The sequence below is a fragment of the Pyrgilauda ruficollis genome, unplaced genomic scaffold (genome assembly GCF_017590135.1).
Source record: "Pyrgilauda ruficollis isolate IOZ18807 unplaced genomic scaffold, ASM1759013v1 scaffold211, whole genome shotgun sequence".
Lineage (NCBI taxonomy): Eukaryota > Metazoa > Chordata > Aves > Passeriformes > Passeridae > Pyrgilauda > Pyrgilauda ruficollis.
Genome location: NW_024520429.1, coordinates 271,215 through 294,351, shown reverse-complemented (window position 1 = coordinate 294,351; position 23,137 = coordinate 271,215). Strand labels below are relative to the sequence as shown.

General features: G+C 52.2%; 2 protein-coding genes across 2 annotated transcripts in view; one reads left to right on the top strand and one right to left on the bottom strand.

The window, feature by feature from the left end:
* Positions 1–5,211, top strand: part of ABHD12 (abhydrolase domain containing 12, lysophospholipase) — a 37,118-nt gene extending 31,907 nt beyond the window's left edge. Inside the window, exons 7-12 of the mRNA XM_041468155.1 lie at positions 150–187; positions 371–450; positions 991–1,073; positions 1,757–1,835; positions 2,122–2,249; positions 3,262–5,211. Of these exons, the coding sequence (XP_041324089.1) occupies positions 150–187; positions 371–450; positions 991–1,073; positions 1,757–1,835; positions 2,122–2,249; positions 3,262–3,301 (448 nt within the window). The 3' untranslated portion in view covers positions 3,302–5,211. The remainder of the gene's footprint in view (positions 1–149; positions 188–370; positions 451–990; positions 1,074–1,756; positions 1,836–2,121; positions 2,250–3,261) is intronic.
* A 495-nt stretch (positions 5,212–5,706) lies between these two features.
* Positions 5,707–22,688, bottom strand: PYGB (glycogen phosphorylase B). The gene is made up of 20 exons (XM_041468126.1): positions 22,374–22,688; positions 20,126–20,227; positions 18,187–18,265; positions 17,278–17,381; positions 15,832–15,963; positions 13,564–13,675; positions 13,093–13,175; positions 12,046–12,189; positions 11,636–11,728; positions 11,378–11,524; positions 11,097–11,260; positions 10,685–10,799; positions 9,905–10,006; positions 9,625–9,772; positions 9,059–9,117; positions 8,229–8,370; positions 7,698–7,905; positions 7,188–7,322; positions 7,013–7,079; positions 5,707–6,773 (listed from the first exon to the last, which is right to left on the bottom strand). Exons 1-20 carry the CDS (start codon positions 22,614–22,616, stop codon positions 6,621–6,623), a joined length of 2,532 nt encoding a protein of 843 aa, XP_041324060.1. The 5' UTR covers positions 22,617–22,688; the 3' UTR covers positions 5,707–6,620.
* Positions 22,689–23,137: the final 449 nt, after the last annotated feature.

The window sequence follows — 23,137 nt, the reverse complement described above, 5'->3', positions numbered from 1 at the left end:
ATGGGGACACAGGTTGCTGTGGGCCAGCTGCCGGACCTGGAGCAGTGTTTGGGATGGACCTTGTGGCTGTTGAGTTGTACCTGTGCCACCTCTGGAGCTGCTGCTCTGCAGAGGGCCTGTGCCAATTCAATGCTCCTTCTTCTTTCCAGAGTCGCAACAAATCTGGTGCGGCGCCTCTGCGAGAGAGGTGAGTGTGACACGTGGATGGCCTCCCGCCAGCCGGCCGCTGTCCCACATTCCCGCAGACCTCTGGGGCGCTGACAGAGCTGTCCTTGGTGCTCCGTGGTGGCAGCTGCACTCAGGAGGCAGAGCCTGAACTTGCTGGCTGTCTGCACCCCTGAATTTCAGCACATTGCCTTTGGCTTTTCAGAAACGCCCCCGGATGCCTTGATCCTGGAATCTCCATTCACCAACATCCGGGAGGAGGCGCGGAGTCATCCCTTTTCTGTGGCAAGTACACAGTGACGCTCACACTGGTGGCATGGAACTGTGTGCATGGAAATGAACCTTCAGAAGCGCTGGAGCTGAGCTAACTGCATGACTTGTGGGGCAGTGGTGGTATCTGTAAACACTGGGGTAAAGAACTACACTGGGAACAGCTGCTGGGAACACAATGAGCAGTGCCAGAGCCATGTGTCCAGCGTGGGAATGGACTGGCTCTGAACTGAGCAGACACCCAGTCAGGCCTCAGATACAGCCAAGCTGGTGAGGTGTCCTGGAAAAAAGCTCTTCCAGGAAGAACTGCCAACAGTCCTGCATGACACCTGGAGACTTTGACCGTGCAAGCACCCTCAGGGCCTGCTCCTGAGCAGGCTGGTAAGATAGGCCAGGGGAGGAAAAATAATGCTGGTGGAAACAGGGGCAGTCTTACTGCAAAGAGCCTGGTCAGCAGCCAAGGGATGTTATGGGATGGCAGTGGCTTGCCCTGTTAGTGCTCTTTGTATCAATGGCCTTCTGGTGCCTGCCACTAATGCACATTTTTCCTCTCAGATATACAGATACTTCCCTGGATTTGACTGGTTCTTCCTTGACCCCATCACAACAAGTGGAATTAAATTTGCAAACGATGAGAAGTGAGTTCCCTCTTTGCTGTGGGTTTCAGCTGTGGCTGCAGTAAGCCATGGCAAGCATCAATGAGGAGAGACTGCACTCTGTTTTTTTTTTGTTGCTGCATTGCTCTTACTGGAGTGATTTCAATTACTCTCACAGCCCTGAGAGCAGCACAGTGGAGCTCTGTCTTTTTCAATTGTTCATAGTAAGGACAGATGCAACAGAGAGAACAGAGACTACTCAGGGATATGCTGACTTGCTTCATGCCATTTCATGGCCATTTCATGCTTTTCGAGTGTACCTTGCACATTAAACAGTAGCACTGGAACATAGAAGGAATGTTTGGGAATATTTCTTTGCTGTGTATTTGCCTAAGCCTTTCACTGAGTCTTTCACTGAAGAGCCTGAGCATTTGTGAGTTTCCAGTATTGAAACCAAACCAGACCTGGGGGGAGGGGGGTGATGATTTACAGTGGAGTGAGCCACATTTCTCTGGTCTAAGCCGCAAGAAAATTTTATAAGCATGTCTTTCACTGGTAAATTTTCTATAGATCAAATGAATGGTGCCCAGATAAGGTTTTAAATTGTAGTTAATAACCCACACGACATGCTTGTCATTGCAGTTTTCTTTAAAATGTACATGTGTTGGTGTTAGAGAATGATGGGATTGCTCTGAGCCTTGGTGACACTGTTTTCTGTTTTACAGTGTGAAATACATTTCTTGCTCCCTGCTCATCCTTCATGCTGAGGATGATCCAGTGGTACCATTTCATCTGGGAAAAAAGGTACACAGGTGGCTCTGCAAACTGATCTGGTGGGAGGAACTGGTGTGGATAGAACAACATCTCAGCCAGGCAAGAAGTCAGTAATGGAAAGGTGTAAAACACATAGCCCAGAGGGACTGCAGATTCTCTAGTGTTGGAGGTGGCAAATCAGTAGTGAAATGAGGCTGAAGCTACCAAAGCTGCTGAAGCCAGGGCCCCTCACCCATGCCTGAGGGGGCTGTGGGTTTGGCAGGGGGAGCTGGGTTGCAGTGACACGAGTCCCTCACCTGCCTCCCCTTGGGTTCAGCTTTACAACATCGCAGCGACGTCGCGGAGCTTCCGGGACTACAAGGTGCAGTTTGTGCCCTTCCACACAGAGCTCGGCTACCGGCACAAGTACATCTACAGGAGTCCAGAGCTACCTCGGATACTGCGGTAACTGCGCCCAGGGCTGGGCTGGACACCCGGGCACCCTTTGCTCTCCACAGTGGGGGACATCAGGGGGTAACATGGCTCTGGGGTTTTCAGGGTCTCCCTGAAAATGTGTCCCAGACAGCGAAGTTTAGTTAAGCACAACCTGTCTGGGCCCCTTAGGCAGGCTCTAGAGCCGCAGGCAATCTTAGCAAATCAGCTCTTAAGTGAGATTGGCTCTTTAGTGATTCTCAGATTATTAGTGATTTTCAGCTCTTTGCTTGCTAAGTGCTTCAGCAGCAGGCATAGGGAGGGAGAGGAGAAGCGCTGTATGAGGTTCTACAGTGACGTCTTTATTGGCAGCTTCTGCAAAGGGTCTTAGTGACAGCTTTTCTGCTGAACTAGGCAGAAGTAGGGGTTTATATAGGGTACAGGAGTTTTGGGAAACAGTCTAATAGTAAGGATTGAGGTGAAAGTGCCTTACCGTCTTACAGAGAGATAACAAGGGTCGAAGGCGGAAGAGGGGCTTCTTAGTCCAGTCACCATGACCACAGGAGTTTTGGGAAACAGTCTAATAGTAAGGATTGAGGTGAAAGTGCCTTACCGTCTTACAGAGAGATAACAAGGGTCCAAAGGCAGAAGAGGGGCTTCTTAGTCCAGTCATCATGACCAGGCATTTCTTATGTTAGGCAACTGACCTCGAGGGAGGCCTTGCAGACCCTGTGCCTGCTACACCAGGGCTGGCTTAGCACAGGAGTCAGAGCTCTCCACCTCCTTGCAAAGCAGCTTTTGGGAAGGGGAGCCACAGAAATCTGGGAGCACTACCTGGCTCATCTGTTTGCAGAGCGGTTGCTTCAGTTTGGCTCTTTGAGTGGGAGCCTCTGATGGGTGTGAGAGCAAAGCTCAGTGCTGTTCCCTGGAGCTGCAATTGCTCGAGCCATAGTATTTGCCAGGGGAACGGGAAGACCTGCAGGCTGTAGCGGGCACCAGAGTATAGGAGAGCCAAGCGTCACTGCTTTCTCATTTCCTTTTCTAGGGAATTCCTGGGAAAATCTGAACATGAGCATCATCACTGAAGACTGTCTGCTTGTCAGCACAGAGATTTTCATTTCCTTCCTCTCTCTTTTTCCTCCCCGCTCCCTGTGGGTCAGTCTGCCGTTCTTCCATCCCTGGCACTAGAGGAGGTCAGGGATTCCCATTCCAGTCCTGATGTGTACCCTTGGCAACTCCAGCTTCTGGCATCAGCATCTGTGACGGCAGAAGGAAGAAGCTGTTGGCTTCTTTTTGGACTTGGACGGAGGGGTGGTAACAGCCCAGGAGCCAGTACCAAACCGTGAAAAATGTAAGCGCAGTGAAGCCTCGCCCATCCCTTGTGGTGCTGCTGAGGACAGATGTTCCTAGGACACTGTGTCATGACCAAGGATGTTTCTTTCACTTTTAAACACTGCTGCTGTTTTTGGATCATGTAGAGATACATTTGTAGGCAAGTGGCTTTTGCCACATCTCCTTACTGCAGGTGTCTTGCTTGAGTTTGAGGTGTTCTCTTTCTAGAAAATACATGTTTTGCCTTTCCTTTTTGATCAGTGGCTGTAATTACAAATACATGGAGGATCCAGGAGAGGTATTTTTATTTAGCTCTTCAGTCACAAAGTGCTGCAAGTGTTGGGGTAATTACACACATTTGGAAATAAAATGAAAGATTTTTTTTTTTTTTGTTCTTCCTTTTGAAACATCTATTTAATGGGAAAGGCTAGTGCCCTTTTATCTTTCCTGTACCTTTTTCCTTCTGAATGTTATTTTTTGCTCTCATACCTGCTGTCCTCTGTGGACCTCCTCCCCTTCTTCACAAGTACTTCCTATTAGGATTGGAATGACACGTATATAAACTGCAGACATGGGTGTTTAAGCCAGAAACTGAGATTACTTTTTTGCTTGATCTCCTTTTCCATGGACAGTGTGTGCCCAGGCTGCTGGAATGGATGTCTTCCATTACCCCTGTACAAACCCAGACAGCCATGCGCTGCTTTTAGGTGAGAAGGGCAAGGGTTTTTTTTTCCTCTACTACTTTTTAACTCCTTGGGTCAGGTTTTCCTGTTCCTGGTGGCAGTGCTGTTCCACTTCAGTTAAAAGCAGGCAGTGATACAGTTTTTGATGCAAGAATAAGTCTGGGATATCATTCCCCATCTCTTCCCCCCTGCCTTGTGTGCATTTCCAGTAGCACATCTTAGTCCCTCTGACAGCCATTGTTCAGGAGGCAGAAGTGGAAATGAGCCTTTCCCACAGGAAGAGGTTCTGCAGATGTCCTTGCCCTGCTTGGGGCTAGAAGTGGGGCTGGCTTATGCCACTGAGGAGCTCTGCACTGAAAGAGGAGTCAGTCACACACTGCCTCGCAGGGGTCCTACCCCTTGTCAGTCCATACAGACAGTCCCAGGTGCTGTAGGTTTAATCACCAGTGCTCAAAGGGAATTGTGCTGCCCCAAGGATCTGGTCAGGGGTGTACAGCATAGTAATAAACTGCTCAGCATGCATCAGAGTTATAGCTGCAGGCTCATACTAGTTGCAAAAGAGACAGTAGCTTGTTTTTGTACCAGGAGTCTTCTGCCATTAGTGCAGTTGTACCTGAGGTTTCTGACCCTCTGATACTCATGAAGTAGCTGTGCCACTACAATACAAGTGCGTCAACCTTAATTTATCGCACTGACAGACGAGAAATACTTACCTGGCTCTGGACAGTAACACACACATTCCAGTCAATGCTGCTGCTGGCAGCTGGCTTGGGGCAAAGTGCAGCCTGAGATGGGGCCTGGCTGGCTGCCTTCCTCCTGCTGGGACAGAGCTGGGAGTCCAGCATGAGAACTGCTGCTCTTGGTGGCCCCACCACCACCATTCCTGTTAGCAGCTCAGTGATACGTTTGGAAATTTAAACTGAAATGTTTATCTAAAAGTGGTGTAGTTTTAATAAAGGCATTGACTGCTGATCACTTCAGCTTTACCAGTCTTACCTGGCAGTTTTTGGGACATTTTCCCCACACTGAGCAGGTCAGCTGGGTGTGGGGCTGGGCTGCAGTAGGGTTATGTGTGGGACGTGAGCTTGCAGCTGGGAATGGGCAAATTTTTGTGGCTGCTGCCAGCTCTAGGAGGACTCTCCTGGAGCCCAGAGGTCTGTGCCTGTAGTTTGGCTGCAGCTGAGGCTATGCTTCTCCCCTGGGAATGGGGGAGATGGGAATTGCATGTGTGACTTCTAGTTCAGTAGTCCTGTGTGCCATTAGCAGGGCAAACCCAACACTAACCCTCACCCCAGCACACAGAGTCAGCCTGCCATGGGCATGTTGCCCTGCCATGGTGGTGCCAGCACCCTGCCAGCTGCAAGGGACTACAAACCACAAAGCCACAGCTGGGCAAGGACAGCAGTGATTCAGGCATTGTGGCCTGAACTTGTTGCAACCTAACCGCAGAGGCATGGAGTAGTCACAAGTCAGTCTGAAGTCAAACCAGCAGGTGTTTGGGTTGTTTTAATGAGTTGGTGTCAAACAGGGCAGTACTGGTGCACTACACAGCACTATGGGTGTTAAACTGTGACCCCAGCACTGGGAGGGACATGTGCAGCAGCATGATCCTGCTATGGAAGAGTACCAGGGATGTGATCCATGTTCATCCCCTGAGTAGCACATACACACAGCTGTATCTGCAGAGCCAAGAGCCAGCAGGCTCAGCTACCCAGCTGGCAGTAGCAGGTACAGCCCTCCCTATGCAGAGATGGAGGCTAAAAATCCCTGGCGTGGCTTGGTTACTGGGCCTTTAGTTAGGTAAGAGGTGTGGTAGGAGGCTACAGTAAGCTCTGTGGCAAGGAAGTGGCTGATCCCAGGCTCTCCTGCTTGTGGCACAGTGTTTGACATGGGTGCCTGCCATGGGGCTTTCACAGCCAGCCCCCCCTTCCTTAGGTGACACTGGGGAAGGGGATGGGCAGGGATTGGCCTCTCTCTCTCCCAGCTTTGGGCCCAGCAGACCCCTGCAGGAGAAAGACACTCTGTGTTGGCTAATCCTACTTTAAGGGGCAGGGTCAAGGAGGCCAGGCCCTTGCACACAGGGGGAGGGGAGGGTTTACTTGGAAAGCCCTTGTTAAGCATGGAGCACAGCTGTGGAAGACTTATCCATGGTCATCTCTCTAAAAGCACTATGCAGCACATGCAGGCTAGGTAGGTGCAAACACAAGGTCCTTTCTCCTGCCCTCCAGCTCGTGTTCCTTAGTCAGGGCTCCTCCTCAGAGCATCCTTCTATCCCTCTGAGGGAAAGGCCTTGGTTCTGCAGAGCTGAGCCCATCTGACTGGTGGTGAAACGCAGGTGAGGCTTCCTGCAATGGGAGCATATCCCTCCTTCCTTCCCCTGGTGCTTGCATCAATTTCGGGGCAGGTTGGGCGGGGGGATTGCTGTGGCAGAAGGCTCCACCCCCCAGATCTCACGGGCATACTCAGTGATGGTTCTGTCACTGGAGAACTTGCCCGAGCACGCAATGTTCCTGATGACTTTCCTTGTCCATTCACGGGGATCCTGGGAAGAGGAGAGGCAGTGTCAGTACTCAGTTGCTCACCCAGCTCCGTCCTGGCTTGCAGCCTTGCAGTGCACTGGCTAGTTTAAAACACCATGGTGTGGGGCTGCTGAAACAGCCAAACCTGCCTCACCCTGCCCCAGGGCACCACATGCTGCAGTGTTCATAAGAAGGGCTCCACTGTAGCACACTCATCCCAGTTAATCCCCAGTCTTCCCACTCAGCAGTGGGCCAGTCTTACCATGAACAGCTGGTCCACTTGCCCTTGGCACTTAATGTAGGCCTCATAGTCTGCAAACACCTTAAACCTGAAACCCAAAGCAGAGTCTGGCTGGGGCTTGCCTTCTGGGCAGGACAGATGTCTTCCCATGAGCAGCCAGGGCTTCCTCTGCACAGGGATGCTTCCCAGGACTCACCTGTCGTGGTACATGAGCATGTTCACAACATCCTTGAAGCAGCCGGGGTCTCGAGGGGAAAAGAAGCCGCTGGTGATCTGGTCGATGGCCTGGCGCAGCTCGGGCAGGCTCTCGTAGTACTCGCGGGCGTTGTACCTGTGCCAGCAGAGACAGCCTCTAGGCACTGCTGCTCTTCCTGGGGCCCTTGTGTCTGGGGCAGGGAGGGCAGGCAAGGATGTGCTACAGCTCCTGAGTGAGGGGCCTTGCTCCCAGGGCTGTGCCCATCAGAGCACGCTGCTCGTGGCTCAGACCAGCAGCAGTGTCTGATACGCTTTGTGCCATGTCCCACTCACAGCCAGTGTGCTTGGGCAAGCTGCATCCTTGCAACCCAAGGCAAAGACTGCCTCTAGCCCCCTGCTTTTTCCTGCTCCAGAGCTGCCAGAGAGGAAGGTGTCCCTCCTAGAGAACATGGCTCTCCCCACCAGAGCTGAGCCCTGCATCCCCATCTGACAAGCCCTGGTGTTCACCAACCCTTTCCGATCCAGGGCCTCCACGTCCTCCACCCGCATGCCAAATATGAAGAGATTTTCTTCGCCTGCCTCCTCAGCCATCTCCACGTTGGCCCCGTCCATGGTACCAATGGTGAGGGCCCCGTTCACCATGAACTTCATGTTGCCTGTACCTGAGGCCTCCGTGCCAGCTGTGGAGATCTGCTGGGAGAGATCCGCTGCTGGGATCACTGCCAGGTGCAAGAGAAGTAAGAGTTAATCCTTGGCACACTGCAGCTCCCCACAACCAGGACTGGCACTTGCCAGTGGCCCTTCTGACCTCGCCCTCAGCCCAAACTGCACAACTCTGAGGCCAGGCTCAGCTTTGCCATGACCCCAAGCAGCTCCTGCCACTCCTGCATGAAGCTGGCTTCCTGCCCTATGTGGAGCCTTCAGGCTGTTCCTAGGGGCCAGCCAGGTGTCCTGCCACAACTGCCTCTCAGGCCAGCCCGTTCCTGGACTCAGCTGGGACATGCCCAACTTCTGACACGTGCTTACAAAAGACCAGACATACCCTTCTCAGCCAGGGATACCCGGTAGTTCTCCAGGAAGATGACCTTGAGCTTGTCCCCCACGTAGGGGTCATTGTTGATGACCTCACCAATGGATGTGATGAGTTTGATGATCATCTTGGCCATGTGGTAGCCAGGGGCTGCCTGAAGAAGAGCAGTCCAGAAATGGGGAAGGCTTTTAAGGAAGGGAGAGCATAAGAGATGACAGTGTGGGGTTCTCACTGCAGTGAGTCTGAGCCTCACCTCTGCTGTTCACATGGAATCACAGCATGGTTTGGGTTGGAAAGGACCTTTGAAAGATATTTAGTCCAACCCCTCTGCAATAAGCAGGGACATCTTCAACTAGACTAGGTTGCTGAGAGCCCCATCCAACCTATCTTGAATGTTTCCAGAGATGGAGCACCTCAGGGCAACTTGTTCCAGTGGGTCACCACACTGATTGAGAAAATTTCCACCTTAGATCTAATCTAAATTAACCCTTCAATTTAAAACCACTATCCCCTGTTCTATCACAACAGGTCCTGCTAAAACATTTGTTCCCATCTTTCTTAAAAGGCCCACTTCAAGCCTTAAAGGCTACAATGAAGTCTGCCCAGAGCCTGAACAATTCTAATTCTCCCAGCCATGAATTAGGAAAAACACTCTACTGGGAGGAGAAGTCCTGAGCCATGGGGTAATAGTGACAGAGCCTTGCTCAGTCCAGTTAGTTCATGGAGGTGTTCCCTGCTGCTGGCTAATCTACAGCAGGCCCAGCAAAGCCACAGAAAGGAGACAGGACCTTCCCCATCCACCCCCCAAGCCACACATGTATCGAGTCTGGAATGCAGGTTACCTTTCCTCCAATCATAATGGTCCTGGGCACAAAGGATTTGGAAGGATTGCATCTGATGCCTGAAAGAGCAGGGATCTTTCTTCAAAATTTTTTCAAATTTGAAAGCTCAAATTTTATCTTAAAGAAAAAAAATTAAAAATCTTCAGAACTGAAGATAAACTGGGCAGATCAGATCTGCATGATCAGAGGCAGGCTGGGATCTCAGCCCATGTCACAAGGACCCATCAACCTTGTAGGACCCTGACGCCCAACAGACATCTGCTGGAGCTGTGGTCAGCAAAAAATGGCCGCAGAATCCTTGAGAATCCTTGGAGAACTACTCCAGACAGAACAATGCAGAGCTCCAATGACTTGCCTCCCTTTGGGAATGGGCAGGGGCTCCAGGTATACAATGGGAAATGGGGTCTTGCACCAGGTCAGTCTCGACAGCTGTAGAACAGGTGTGGAGATTACCTGGGCTGGAGATTTGGGCTGTGAGCTTTTTCCCAGAGCTCTGTATGAGCCTTCAGACACTCTGTTTTCCCTCCTGGAGAAAAGCCCTGGCAGTGAGAGGCTGGGGAACTTACGGTTGTAGAGGGTGATGGCATGCAGGCAGTTCAGCAGCTGCCGCTTGTACTCATGGATTCGCTTCACCTGGACATCAAACATGGACATAGGGTTGATCTTCACCTTGTACTGCTCCTCCAGGTAGGCTGCAAACTTCAGCTTGTTCTCCTGGCAGAAAAATTTGAGGAACAGGCATGAGTTGCCAGAGCTGCATCAGAAGTGAGCGTTTGCTGCTGGGATGTTCCTGGCAGCATGGTGCTTTTAGCCTTCTTTCCCCAGGCCACCTCCAGTGCACGTTACCTGCTTGACTTTTGCCACATCCCTGATAAAAGTCTCATTATCGATGAACTCCAGTAGCTTCTTCAGCTGGCTCAGATCTGTGATAAAGCCTTCCCCAATTTTCTAAAACAACAAATCAGGAATGTCATGAGACACTTCACCCAGTCCACAACTGCCCTTTTCCAGCAGAGGTGCCACAGTCCCCTTGGGAACTGGAAGAGGCAGTGTGGCCAGGAAAAGGCACAGTTTCTTATCGTGAGATTATTTCTCTGCATCACAAAGAAGCCCAGTGGAAACAGTGCACTTGCGTAAATTCAGACAAGCCCCCCTTTCTCAAGGAGTTTTAGCAGGAAGAGGGAGGATGTGTGCACATGTGCCATGGCCTCCTGGCAGCTGGAGAAACCAATGGGCAGGACATGAAGATTCACTTAACTACAGGATGATATTCAGTCATGGCATGTTGCAGTGTGATGTAAAAACCTGTCCTAAAGGGCCTGGGAAATACAAGGGACAGAACTGGGGCTGGGCCTCCATGGGAGGAGCTCCTTTGTGCCTATGAAGCTGAACACTTGTCCAGACACCCTATTGTTGTGCCTGTGTGCAGCCCCCGCAAGGGCACAGCTTTTTTTGGCCAACTCTTCATCAACTTTAGAGCCCAGCCAATCTCACACCTACACGTACCACAGCATGGTCCTCCCAGGCTGTCCCCACACAGCTGCCAGGTGTCACCTTTAGGTGACCACAGAAGAGGTGACCAAAGGGATCACACTCAGCTCCTCACTACACATGATCACCACTCACCTCAGCAATAATGTCAGCCAATCCTGGGTTGCACAGCAGGAGCCAGCGCCTCGGTGTGATCCCATTGGTCTTGTTCTGAAACTTTTCTGGCTCCAGCTCATAGAAATCCTTGAACCTGGAACACCACGGAGCTCTGAGCCACCCACCACCACCCGAGCTAGAGCTGGGCCCCGCAGTGTGTGCTCCTGACTCAGGGCAGGCTCTATCAATCTCCCAGCAACAGCTGCAAACTTCCTGCCTCTCACCCCCATCCTCAGCTGTACTGCCAAGAGTTTCCCCAGCTCCAAAGGGTCTCCCCAGCAAGGCAACCAAAGCAGACCTGGACATGCAGCTGCCCCAGCTAACTCTTCCCAGCTGGCAGGCAAAGCCCAGTGAGCAGAGAGGGTGCATGCCTGGGTGTGTCCCAACTCACACCGAGTTCTTCACGATGTCGGAGTGGATGCGGGCCACACCGTTGACGGCGTGGGAGCCGATGACGCAGAGATGAGCCATGTTGATCCGCTTGCAGTCTCCCTCCTCGATCACCGACATCCTCCGCAGACGGTCGATGTCCCCTGGGTACAGAGCTGCCACACGCTGCAGGCAGGGAGAGGGACATGAGTGACACGGCCACAGGACCTAGGAGCATTCCCATCCTAAAGGTGATCACACCAAGATGCCCAGAGTTCCCACAGCCTGGGACCAGTCCCTTACATCGAGGTGCATTTGGTTGAGGGCGTAAATGATCTCCAGGTGCCGTGGCAGCAGCTTCTCAAACATGGAGACCGGCCAGCGCTCCAGGGCTTCAGGCAGCACAGTGTGGTTGGTGTAGGCACAGGTCCTTTTTGTGATCTCCCAGGCCTGCATTACAGACAGCAGGTTAATGCACGTGCACCCAGGCCAGGCGGGAAAAGGAAATCCCAGAGATCCTTCCCCTGCAAGGTTCAGCATGGTCCTCCCAGCTCTGCTCACCTTGTCCCAGTCCACTTTCTCCACATCCACCAGGATTCGCATGAGCTCTGGTATGGACAGGGCAGGGTGGGTGTCATTAAGCTGAATAGCCACCTGCAACACAGACTTGCTGGTCTCAGTTCTGGCAGTGACACGACTGTGACAGTGCCCTGCATGCATGGGGTTGGGGTAGGGGTCAGCCCCAAGGCTCTTCTCATAACTCACAACCCAGAAACAGAGAGAACTCTCGGTAATGGAGCTATTTCAGGTTTTGGCCAAATGACAAATTTTTCCCTGGGAAAATAGGCCCAGAGATCATCTGTTTTGCAACCCAAATTGCCAGGGTGTTTGTATAAATGTCCCCATTTAGTCCTGCCTAAGAGAGGCAGGTCTGGCTGAAGTTTCCCCAGTGCTTCTGCCCACAGACTCACCTTGTCTGGGAAGGTTTCAAAGCAAGTTCTCACAGGGTCCCGGCAGCCAAATTTGGAGGACTTGAAGCGGCGGATGATGTCCTGGAGGGTGGCAGCCACCACAAAGTACTCCTGCTTCAGCCGCAGCTCCTTGCCTTCAAAGAACTGCAGGGCAGGGCACCACATCCATCAGAGCTGCAGCTGCCATCCCCACCTGGCAGCCAAAGCCCTGGAGATGCTCCTCTCCACCCCAAGGGGCTTCCTAACAGGCTTCACACGTTTGGCTCCTCACCAGGGCAAATGTGGATGTTTCTCATATGTCTCTGATGTGGACAGCAGCTGTAGGGACTCACAAAGGGCTTGGCATCCCAAACAGCTGCTTCCAGAGAGAGCAACTGAGAGAGAGAGAGAGAGCCTGCCCCATCCATGTTACTCCTACAGAGCTAGCATAGTTCCTGCCCTCGTGGCAAAATCCTTTGCAGGGCTTTTTGACAAAGGATTTTGGGCTTTCTGCAATAGCCAGGAGTGTCTCTGGACACACCAGCTGCCTCACACACACCGTGCTTTCTGCTGGTCTATTTTAAAACACCAGCAGGTTTGATAGGGTGTGGGGCAAAGTGCAAGGGATTTGCTTTTCCAGAACAGATGCCAATCCACGACAAGATATGAGGGCTCTTCCCTTTTGAACCCAGAACGCAGTGAGTGCTTGGCCTGGGACAGCTCTTGCAGTGAGAAATCCCTTGAAGTGGGGATGGAAATGAGTCCCCACTGTGTAAACTGGCAACTGCCTTGAAGTTGAAGGAATAATGTCTTCCCCTCCCTGCAGCATGGAACAGAGCAGCTACATTATGTAGGCCAGACTCTGCTGTCAATCAGCCAGCAAAGACCCTCTGGAGCCAGCAGAGCTATACCTGTTCACTGGGAATTATAGGGACAACCTATAAGTGTATTAAAGCAGAGCAACAAGCATCAGATGGCCATGACCTTCCAGTGTTTACAAACAAGGAGACAGAACTCCAGGAAGGATGACTCTGAGCAACAGGGAAGAGAGGCAAGCAAGTCACTCACGTTATCATTTGGGTACAGGACTCTGGATATGTTTTCTGCCAGGTTTCTGTCCAACACTGCCTCGATGTAGTCACCCATATTGACTGCAGGGAGAGAAATACACACAGCACTGCAGCAGCTGTAGAGATTCAGGCAGATCCCTGACACCACACTTTTCCCTCTTCTCTTGTAGAGAGGTTTTGTAACAGGAATATTCAGGCTGGTATTAATGGAACAGGATGGGAATGTACACGTGTGAAAAGCACTAGAGTGACAGGAGGAAACGGGTGGGTGTCCTGGGGTAGGAGGGCTCTGGAAGCAGCTGGAGAGTAGTGTGATCCATGGATGTGCACACAGTGCTGTGGTTTGAAGATAGCTATGAAATAAACACAAAGCAGGCCAGATGTGAAGTGCTGCTCCAGGTGCTGTGCACAAAGGGACAACTGTGTCCCAGCCTGGCCAGAGGAGAGGCAGTGGAGGGACAGCACTTACACTCCTGGAGGTTGAAGTCGTTTGGGGCCTTGGCAGACCAGAGTCTCATGGTGTTCACAGTGTTGTTCTTGTATCCAGGCACTGGGGTGTCGTAAGGCATGGCAAGGACAACCTGGAAAGAACAGCATTCCCCCCTGGTTACAGCACAGCGACCTAGAGAATGTGGGACAATGGCTGAAACCTCTGAAAGAAGAATCCAGAGGACAAAGACAAGTCCTGGCTGTGGAAGGAATCTCACCTCACTAAAATACACCTACTGAGCTTCACAGACTTCCCTGCTATCATGGGCACTTCCACCACCTACTGGGAAAGCATTCATAGGAGAACCAGAGCTGTCTGGAGCTTTACTGACCAACTTGACTTTCAACCCCATCAATGACATGCAAAAGAGAGTTGCAAGAAACCTGCTGACCTTCCTGTACCAACTGGGGTACCTATCAGAGCACTGAAAGCACCCTTAGCTGCCCACTGGGATTCTGTCTGTGCTAGGGTAAAGCCAGGGCAGCTTGGACTTTTGTGTTTCCATCTGGGATTAACTCCACAGCCTGAATCCTGCCCATTAGCCTTCTGCAACCTGCCAGGACCAAACCCTACAACTGCAGCACCATTTCCAGAGCCACCCACCAAATATTCAGGGTTTGTTGAACCTGCCTGGATAACTCCACTGAGATCTCCAGCACCTGAACTGAACGTGAGTGTGAAACTCCTTGTGCAGTTTGCAGATGATACTTAAGCCTCAGTAGGCTGCACACATGGCTACAGGGAGTAATCCTGGACCTCCTAGTTAACACAGCAGGGAAACCTGGGCAGATCAGCATGTTGGTCATGAACAGCCTCTTTGTGCTGGCATCAGCAACAGCTCCCCTCTGGGGAGAATCAGCAAGAGCTCAGGCTCTCCAAGCTGCTGTTACCAGCTCCGAACATGGAAGCAGGCAGGGAGCCTGCCCAGGGACTGGGGCACACATCACATGAACTCAGCCATGCTATATTTGGAGACTGCATCTTCGGCTTTTTTGAACTTTTCCAACTTGTTCCCTTAGCAGCACTATCTGAAAACTCACCTCCTTGTAGGAAGCAGTGTTTGGTATCCCTGAAACCCCAGACTAACAGCAGGATCACAAAAGAGACATGTTAAAATACAATGGCACTCGGTCCCCAAATGGATGCCTGCTGCATGTTTGGTATCCCTGAAACCCCAGACTACCAGCAGGATCAGAAGAGACACATGTTGAAATGCAATCCCCAAATGGATGCATGCACTTGGGGGCCAGAGAGCTCTGGCACAGTGCTCCCAAGATGTTCACTGTGCTAGGGCTGGATGGTGTTGAACCCCTGCACTGTTAACATGGTCACTTCATGGCCTCTGACAACCAGAAATAAAATGGTTTATTTCTCTTCTGAGCAGGCCCAGGTGACTGTGTAACTGAGCTTCAGCTCTCGGTGCTGAAGAGAATGGCTGGGCTCTGTGGCTGTGAGCTCCTCGGATTAACTGAGCTGGTTCATCAGGCTGAGAGACCACTGAACATTATGGGAACAAGGCTAGGTCATCTCCCTGAATCACAGAGAAATTAAGTGTCCTTCCTTCCTCCACCCTGAGCAGTGCTTACAGACAAGAGGCTGAAGCATTTTCCATCCTTTTAATAAACCTGTGCCTTTGTTAGCAGCGAAATGGGAATGCACCTATGATGCAGTAGCCTGAACAAGCACAAGCTCCTGAAGTACAGCATTATCTCCTCAGCTGTGGGAGAGGCTGTTTTGTGCTCCATGATGCCACAAAACAAGGCCTCCAGGCATACTGGCGACTGGAATCCACACCTCCAGCCTCCCCTGATAGCACTCTGCTCATTAGGCTGCTCTGGGGAAGAGGAACTTGCTGTCATGACAAGAGTTGAACACCCATGGGATTGCTCCATGCCTCTGCACAGCAGCAGCATCAGAACCTGCTGAAAATCCAGAGTGTGAGTGAACAGTGGCCAGGAGCAGCATGGAAGGAGCCTGCAGTGCTCCAACATAAATCCATGTAAGACTGTGCAGCTTAGCCCTGGAGATCAATAGATGTCTCTTTTTTTTCACAAATCCTGCTGCAACAATTCAACAAAAGCTTTTATCTCCTCAAACCCCATAGGCTACAAAGTCACCTTTGTAACTGCAAGGGCAGCAGAGGGAGTTTGGCCAGTCTAGGAGAGAAGCAAAGCCTGAAGACCTCAGGCAGCCCAGGGTTACCCTGTCTGGCGTTCCCCAGCCCAGCAGGGAGACTGATGGTGGTACCTGGGTGTCGATCCACTTCACCCCCTCGGGAGTGTGCTCCACACGGCCGTAGAAGTGCACCGGGAGCATGTACTCGGGGCGGGCCTTCTCCCAGGGATTGCCGTAGCGCAGCCAGTCGTCCGCCTCCTCCACCTGCAAGAGGAGGAGCAAGAGGCACACGGGGCTCAAGGAGTGCCTTGGGCTCCATGAGAAGGCTGAACAGGGCTCTTGGAAGGGAGACTGGTTCAAAAGCAAAGCTTCAGCAAGCTGGCTTTAAAAATGGATATGCAGAGGCCTCTAGAGGATAGCCAGGCTTTCCAAAACTTGGATGACTGCATCCCAGCTGGTATAAATAAATCAGCCTCTATGGATGTTTGTTAAGGTTTAAGCCATGCAAAATGCACAGGCCACTGCACTCCGAATGTCCCCAGGCCTTCACATCCAGTTTGACTGCGGATACTGTGGAATAGGTGGGATGAGGCACCCAGTGGCGATGTTCCTGGCCACAAGCCACACCCTGTAAGCCAGGTCTTGTTAACCACTCTTCCCCCTGCCAGAGGGGGTTTCTCCTCTCAGCTCACAACTGTGGCAATGGGAGCAAAGTGAATCCATCAGAGCCACCTAGGCTGGTGTTATCCAGAGATGCTTTGTGCCTCCACACATTTCTCTGCTGTGGGGGGAGGGACTTAAAGGAAGGGGGAGATAGTGGGACAAGGAGGGGAAAGGCAAGGGGGAGGGCCAGAGCCCAGCATGCCACCACCCCTGTTCTTTTTTAAGAAACATGAAGTCAAACACAGGGGAAGCTTTCCCCTCCCTGTTTTCACCATTTATGGGGCCTAGCATTGCAGCTTCTTTGTGGAGAAGCAGGAAAAAACAACCTTCAGACCTCTCATGGTCCCTGACTTACAGAGTGGTATTTTAAGGGGAAAAAGATACTTTATACTCCGAAGCAAGGTGAGTCTCCTAATGAAAACCATTTTTAGACACACACTAAGGAAAACTGCCAGCTGAGGCAGTTTTTTAGCCTATTTTTACTGGAAAGTAGTATGATAACTAATGCTACAGGAAAATTCCTGTTTGATCCCTGTCTGCCACTGACCAGGGAACTCACAGGAGCAGCAATCACCCCAGACACTTGCCTATGTTCCATAACAATCAAACACATCCTTTGCCAGACACCTTCCTGAGGTATTTAGGCACATCTCCATCCTTAGTCTGACTGCTTTGCTGACTCACTGCCAAGCTGGATGGGACTCTGGGCTTGTTGCAGCTGCACTGTGGAGACCCAGGCAGGCAGATCTCTGGTCTCAGCCATGCCCTGTGGCTCAACTCCCACATCACCTTGCCCAGTGATGGACTCAAATGCCCAGTTTAAGAGCAGCTCAAGGCACTGCAGTGCCTTTTACATCCAGCCTTGTCCACAGCATGAAAGAGAGGGAGAAAGAGGGACCTGAGTTTTCCAAGTACCTGCCAGCCGTCGACAATCTTCTGGTTGAAGATCCCAAACTCGTAGCGGATGCCGTATCCATACGCTGCCAGCCCCAGTGTGGCCATGGAGTCCAGGAAACAGGCTGTAAGGGTGAAGGAAACAGGCTGTAGGAGCAGAGCATGGGCACACTGCAAGGAACATCACTCCTCGCTTGCTGCATGTGCTACAGCCTGCTGTGCATGGAGATGGAGCTGTCACAACAGTGCTGCTGGAAATGTTTATTACTCAGAGGAAACCCATGTGCAGAAGGGAGACAAGGAGACAGTCTGCAGCAGGACTCTCTGCATGTCCTGCTGAGCAACCACAAACCCCCAAAAATTGCTGGTGACAAGGACAGATCACCAAAAGCCCAAATCCAACTTTGTTGCAGTGAGAGCTCTTCTAAAATTGCCTTGCTCTAAGCCTGTCTGCCCAGTAAAGCAGAGCTTCTGACCCTGACCTGCTGCACCACCAGCTACTTAACTATTATTGCTTCCAAAGGAAACCCTTCCAGCCCTCAATCCAGGCACTTCTGGTAAAGATCAGCTCCAGCATTTACTCCATGCTGGGGAGCTCTCATCTCCAGCTGTCCCACAGGACAGGCAGACTAAAATAGCAGCCAACAATCTGCCTGTGTGAGAGCTGTTGAGTGCCTCTGAGAAGTGAGAGATTTCACGGGGAGGTGAGGAGAAAGGCTCCAGACAGCCTCTTCCAGCCCTGCCTGCTGCACTGCAGAATGCACACCTACAGCTCTGGGGTGCTCTCACTGGGGAGGGGATGCTTCTGGCCAGCCAGGAGCAGGCAGGAGGCCTGTGGGGCAGATGCCAGTGGTGAGGGTGTGACAGCCATGCCACCCTCAGTCCCCATGCACTCTGCATGAGGAGGGAACTCCCCTCCCCCTGTATTACCTGCCAGGCGGCCCAGGCCTCCATTTCCCAGTCCAGCATCTTCTTCAATTTCTTCCAGCTCCTCCAAGTCCAAACCCAGCTATTGGGGAAGAACCACAGCAGAACATGTCACCAAACAAACCCCGTGTCCTGCGCTGCTCTTCAAGGAGGACAAACACATCCCAAAACTACCCACACTGAGGGAAATTAAACCCACAAGGTCTCTGCATCCCTCCCCACAAAGCATTTCACCAGCACCTAGTCCTTGGGCAGCCTAATTGATTGTAAAACAATTTAGCCCATCACCAGATGTTGTTTTCCCATGAAGAAGGTTTCGTTAGAGAGTTCAGACAAAACTCTCATACCCTAGCAGCCCCTCAGGTCAGCATGCCCTTTGACCAAACTTGACACTGGAGACTGAATGGGGGGAATGGTCAAGCCAGTGTGCAAGGTACCCCCGAGTCTGCCTGGGCAGGGGAGGTCATCCCTCTACTCATGTATTGAGTCCTTGAGGGAAGGGCATGGCCAGGCTGGCAGCAGTGACTGCAGCATTCACCATCACTCTGTGCTTCCCACATCCTGCCCAGCCTGCCACCGAGCTCCTTGGCTGCAGTCCGTGGCTGGAAGTGGTTGCCTGCATCTCTTGAGCCATTTGTTCTATGGCCTGGGGGCCCCTGCCAGAGGAAGGCTAAGGCTGCCAGCAGCAAGGACTCTCCAGGAGTCCAGGGGTGCAGACTCAGGGGGCAGCAGCAGCTCACCCTGGTGCCAGGGGGAACAGCACCGTGTCAAGCCAATACCACAGGTGCTCCCCAAACTGTTTTCCCAGCACTTCAATGGTCTGCAACCACAAGATGGGAAAGCCTCAAGCACAGAGTGATGGGGACACAAAAACTGAGATGAACTCTCTCAGTGACAGAGCCATGCTGGATATGAGGACCTTCGAGCAACCTGGCCATGGGCCATGATGAGCTCCACAGGCTGGAGGCTACAGCAAGGGAAGCCTTGGCACGTCAGGCCAAATCTGCACTTGGAAACTGTCTTGCAAAGGAACTTAGCGGATGCTTCTGAAAAAAGCCAGCTGCTCTCTGAGGCACAATACCTCAGAGAGGAAACAGGTGCCTCCCTGGAAATCCCTTTGGATCTCTTGGCAGGGAAAGTGCTTGCCAGGATGTTTCAGCAGCAACTGTAGCACCTCATTTAGAGAGACAGTCTCTAAACTGTCTCTCTAAAAAGTGCCCAACTTCTGCTACAAAGTGTAACATGGATCAATCTGGTAGGGCAGAGGGAGGGGAGAGGGGAAGCTGGGAGAAATAAAGGGATTGGGTGAGAAGGCCAAAAGCCGCATTCTGTCAAAAAAGGTCACTGTGCTGTTGCAGAGGTGTCTGCAAATAACCATATAAGTAACAATGGCCTCACATTAGTGATTGCGTTGTTAGAAACACACTCAGCTGTGTTTCTTTCAAGATGAAAATCATCTGAGGACATTTTATTTCCAGCAATTTATTTCCCTCCTTTCTCCTTTCCCACCAATTCTACTGCCAGTGCTGCTGCTGTGCCTTGTGTACCTCAATGTATGAACTGTAATTTGGTGTTTTGCTGCCCTAGTCCCAGTCTCTCCCATTACACTACATCTCCTGTGATAAACGATCATCTCTCCCACTAATGGAAAGCTCTTTGCAGCCTGTGACTCTCATGTCATTTAGGATACTGGGTGTAGTTTTCAGTATACACTTCTGGTTTCTCCCATTCACTACAAGGAAATGGTGGTTTGTACTCCAAGGAACCCCAAGCCCCTCACATTGTCTTCTCTAGGGAATGAAAAACACTAAGAAAGACAAGCTTCATTTTGTGTAGTCCAAATAACAACCTTCTCAGGTGAAGCCCTGAGAAATAAAGATACTAAACTATCTGTGTGGAAAAGTTTAGCCTCAGGGGGACCCTGGTATCCCCAAGACTTTACCTGGTAAATGGCTTCGTCACAAGCATTCTGCAGGCCCAGGTTCACCATGGTGTTCTGCAGAGTGCGACCCATGTAGAACTCCAGGGACAGGTAGTAAATGCGCTGGGGAGGCAAAGCGAGACGCTTACACACAACACAGCACTTTGCTTTCACTGAAGCTGCTTCAAATCAAGAGCAGACACAAGCATTTTCCAGAGCAGGGATGTCTTCCCAGACTGGTTTTTGGCGCCTGCTCCTGAACACCACGCACCAGAGTTGTTTGTCAGAAGAATTTCAAGCGGGACGCCGGCCAAGCCTCCACCACGCATCTCCCTGCCAACAGCCTTCTATAGAAAAATCTCGCTGCCTGTTAAGTGTTTCCCTAATTAACTCAGGGCAACTATTATCTAGGATGCTGAATGATATATTTATACACTGTCAGGCTCAGCTGAGGTGATGTTTACGCTGGGCTTTTAAAGTTTTCCTAGGCTGAGCTGATCCAGCCTCCCAAAAGCCAGAGCAAGCCCCCTGCCCTATGCAGGGCCAGCATCTTCCTGTGAGTAATTTTCCAGCACTCCCATCTCATGGGTCCTCCTGCTCACCCCACGCTGAGTTTCACTCCCATTTCACCCTGTTGAAGAAGTAAATTGTCCCATAGGTGGCAGGGTTCCTGGCACAACTGTGCAGTGACCTTCCAAGTTTGAGAGGAGCCGTGTCTGTGTTGCAAATGCTAACGAAAGCCTGTTTGTGGGATGAGAAGCAGGCTGTGCAAACTTTTGCCCTCCACAGGCTGGATTCATCCAGCCCTCCACTCAGATTCATCACTATGGATATTTTTATAAATAAACCTGAACTCTTAATGGAGCAATTACCTGACCTCAAATTGTACTTTCCTTTGAATCTCTTTCCACTGTAGTGTGGATCTTTCCCTGCTAAGCAGCAGCTTTCCTCCCTCTGCCACCTCTGCTGGGAGTCTGAAAGGGTCAGTCTGTTCCCTGGGGCTTATCAGACAGACCAGAATCATCACACACAAATGCTCTGCTCCTTTCAGTCTCCCACAGGGGCGCATTTCTAGTGAAAATCTAAGTGTAGAGGACAGTAAGCAAACTCATTCCAGGCTCCTTTGAGCCTTTATGGGATCTGTGCAACCCCTTCTGTTGGTGCTGCAATACAGATCAGGCCACATTTGTGCAAGTTGGGACAAAAGGGAGAGTCCCATGCACCAGTGCTACTCTCAGCGCTCATGCAGCCATTCTGTCGTGAAAGTGCACTTTGTTTCTTGTGTCAAGGCAATATTCATCATCTTGGGAAAAGAGCTGACTCAGGGAGATGGCTGGCTGCCTGCACCCTGGGAAGGTACTTGCCTTTCTCTGTACACACCTGCTCTCTGTGGCTCTCCAGTCAAGTTCTGGATTGGGTCTTAATTCAAAAGGATTAAATCTGAGTTACATCCTGCAGCCCCCAACACCTCCAGCATCACTGTTCCTGACTTGGCAAGTGGGGAGGAACCCCAGCGTTTGGTGACCTGGGAGAGCTTATCTGGTTTTTCACAAGGCAAGAAACTCCTCTCCAGCCTCAAAGCTGAGCTGCCTGCATGTTCTGCAGGAGTGAAGTCAGGACACAGCTGTGCTGAGCCATGGAGGTGATGATGCCCACAGGGGACAGCACCGCAGCAGTGTGAGTGCAGGACGTGACCATGGTAGAGCACACAGAAGAGCTGACAGCAGCAAGGCCCATGCAAGGACCTGCTCTGAGTGGGACCACAGGGTACATGGTGGTGACAAGGTGCAGGGGGACACAGTTATGAGGCTGAGGGGGGACAATCCTGCAGCAAGGTTCAGTGGAACCAGACTGCAGAAGAGTTTGTGGAGACAGAGTCATGGCAAACTGCACAAGGGACATGGCTGTGGTGATGTCCGTGGGGACACAGGCATGGCAATATGTATGTGAGGGACACAGATGAGGCAAGGCTCATGGGGACACAGCCATGCTGAGGTGTGTACAAGGGACACAACCATGGTAATGCCCACGGGGACACAGCAACAGCGGGGTGTGTGTGAGAGATACAGGTGTCATGATGCTCGCAGGGAAGAAATCACGGTGGGATGCATGAGGGGCACGGCCATGGCAAGGCGCCCCACAGCCAGCTGCCTGCAAGGGACAAGGCCCAGGGGTCACACCCACAGTGACACCTGCCAGGTAGTCACGGAGACACCCTTGGTGAAGGCACAGCCGCCCAGCCCCAGTCCCTCGTCCCGCCGGGGCTCACCTTGGGGTCCCGCTCGTAGTAGTGCTGCTGGGTGCGGATCCAGCGGCCCACCAGGTGGTCGCGCACCGTGTGGGCCAGCGCGAAGTAGTAGTCGCGGGGGGTGGCGACGTTGCGGTCCTTGACGAGGGTGAAGTGCAGGTGGCGATTGAAGCTCTTGCGCACCTCGGCCACGTCCCCCAGCCCCGCGATGCCCCGCACGCTGATCTGCTTCCGACGGTCCCCGTCGCTCAGCGGCGCCGCCATCCCGCCGCCGCCGCCCCGCCGGCTCCGCCGCTGCCTCCGCCGCAGCCGGGCTGGGGCAGGGCCGGGGCCGCCGCGCCTGCGCCTCCTCCGCCCGCGGCGAGGCGGGGCCGGCGCCGCTGCCGGGGCGGGCCGAGGGGACCGGGAGGGCGACTGGGGCTGGGATGGCACCGGAGGGCTTGGGCGCCGGAGTGACTGACGGCACGAGGGGTCAGGGATGGCGTCAGGGCAGTGAGTTCTCATCCCACCCCCCGTGCGGGCTCTGGCGCTAAAAGCCTCCTCACCAACACGTTCTGATTTCAAATCGGGGGTTTATTGTCGGCACAGCGAGGTTCAAGTGTCCCCACACAGCAGGTCATGTGTCATGTACTGCTGCCCTGAGCCCATGAGTCAGGGCTCTCGGGGAAGCTGGGCTCTTCTGCACCCCCAAAAGACCACTTGGGTCTTCTCCATACATTCATTAAATACATCACAAATCCACAGTGAGATTACAAATAGCACAGCATATCTCCTCCAGACCCTGT

What these genes read in the sequence shown, in the direction of transcription:
- PYGB (XM_041468126.1), bottom strand. Translation starts at nt 22,616, where the DNA reads ATGGCGGCGCCGCTGAGCGACGGGGACCGTCGGAAGCAGATCAGCGTG. An exon ending in TCAACCAAATGCACCTCGAT is followed by an intron (nt 11,261 to 11,377) that starts GTAAGGGACTGG and finishes CCCTGCCTGCAG; the next exon opens with CGTGTGGCAGCTCTGTACCC. An exon ending in GGTATCCCTGGCTGAGAAGG is followed by an intron (nt 7,906 to 8,228) that starts GTATGTCTGGTC and finishes TGCACCTGGCAG; the next exon opens with TGATCCCAGCAGCGGATCTC.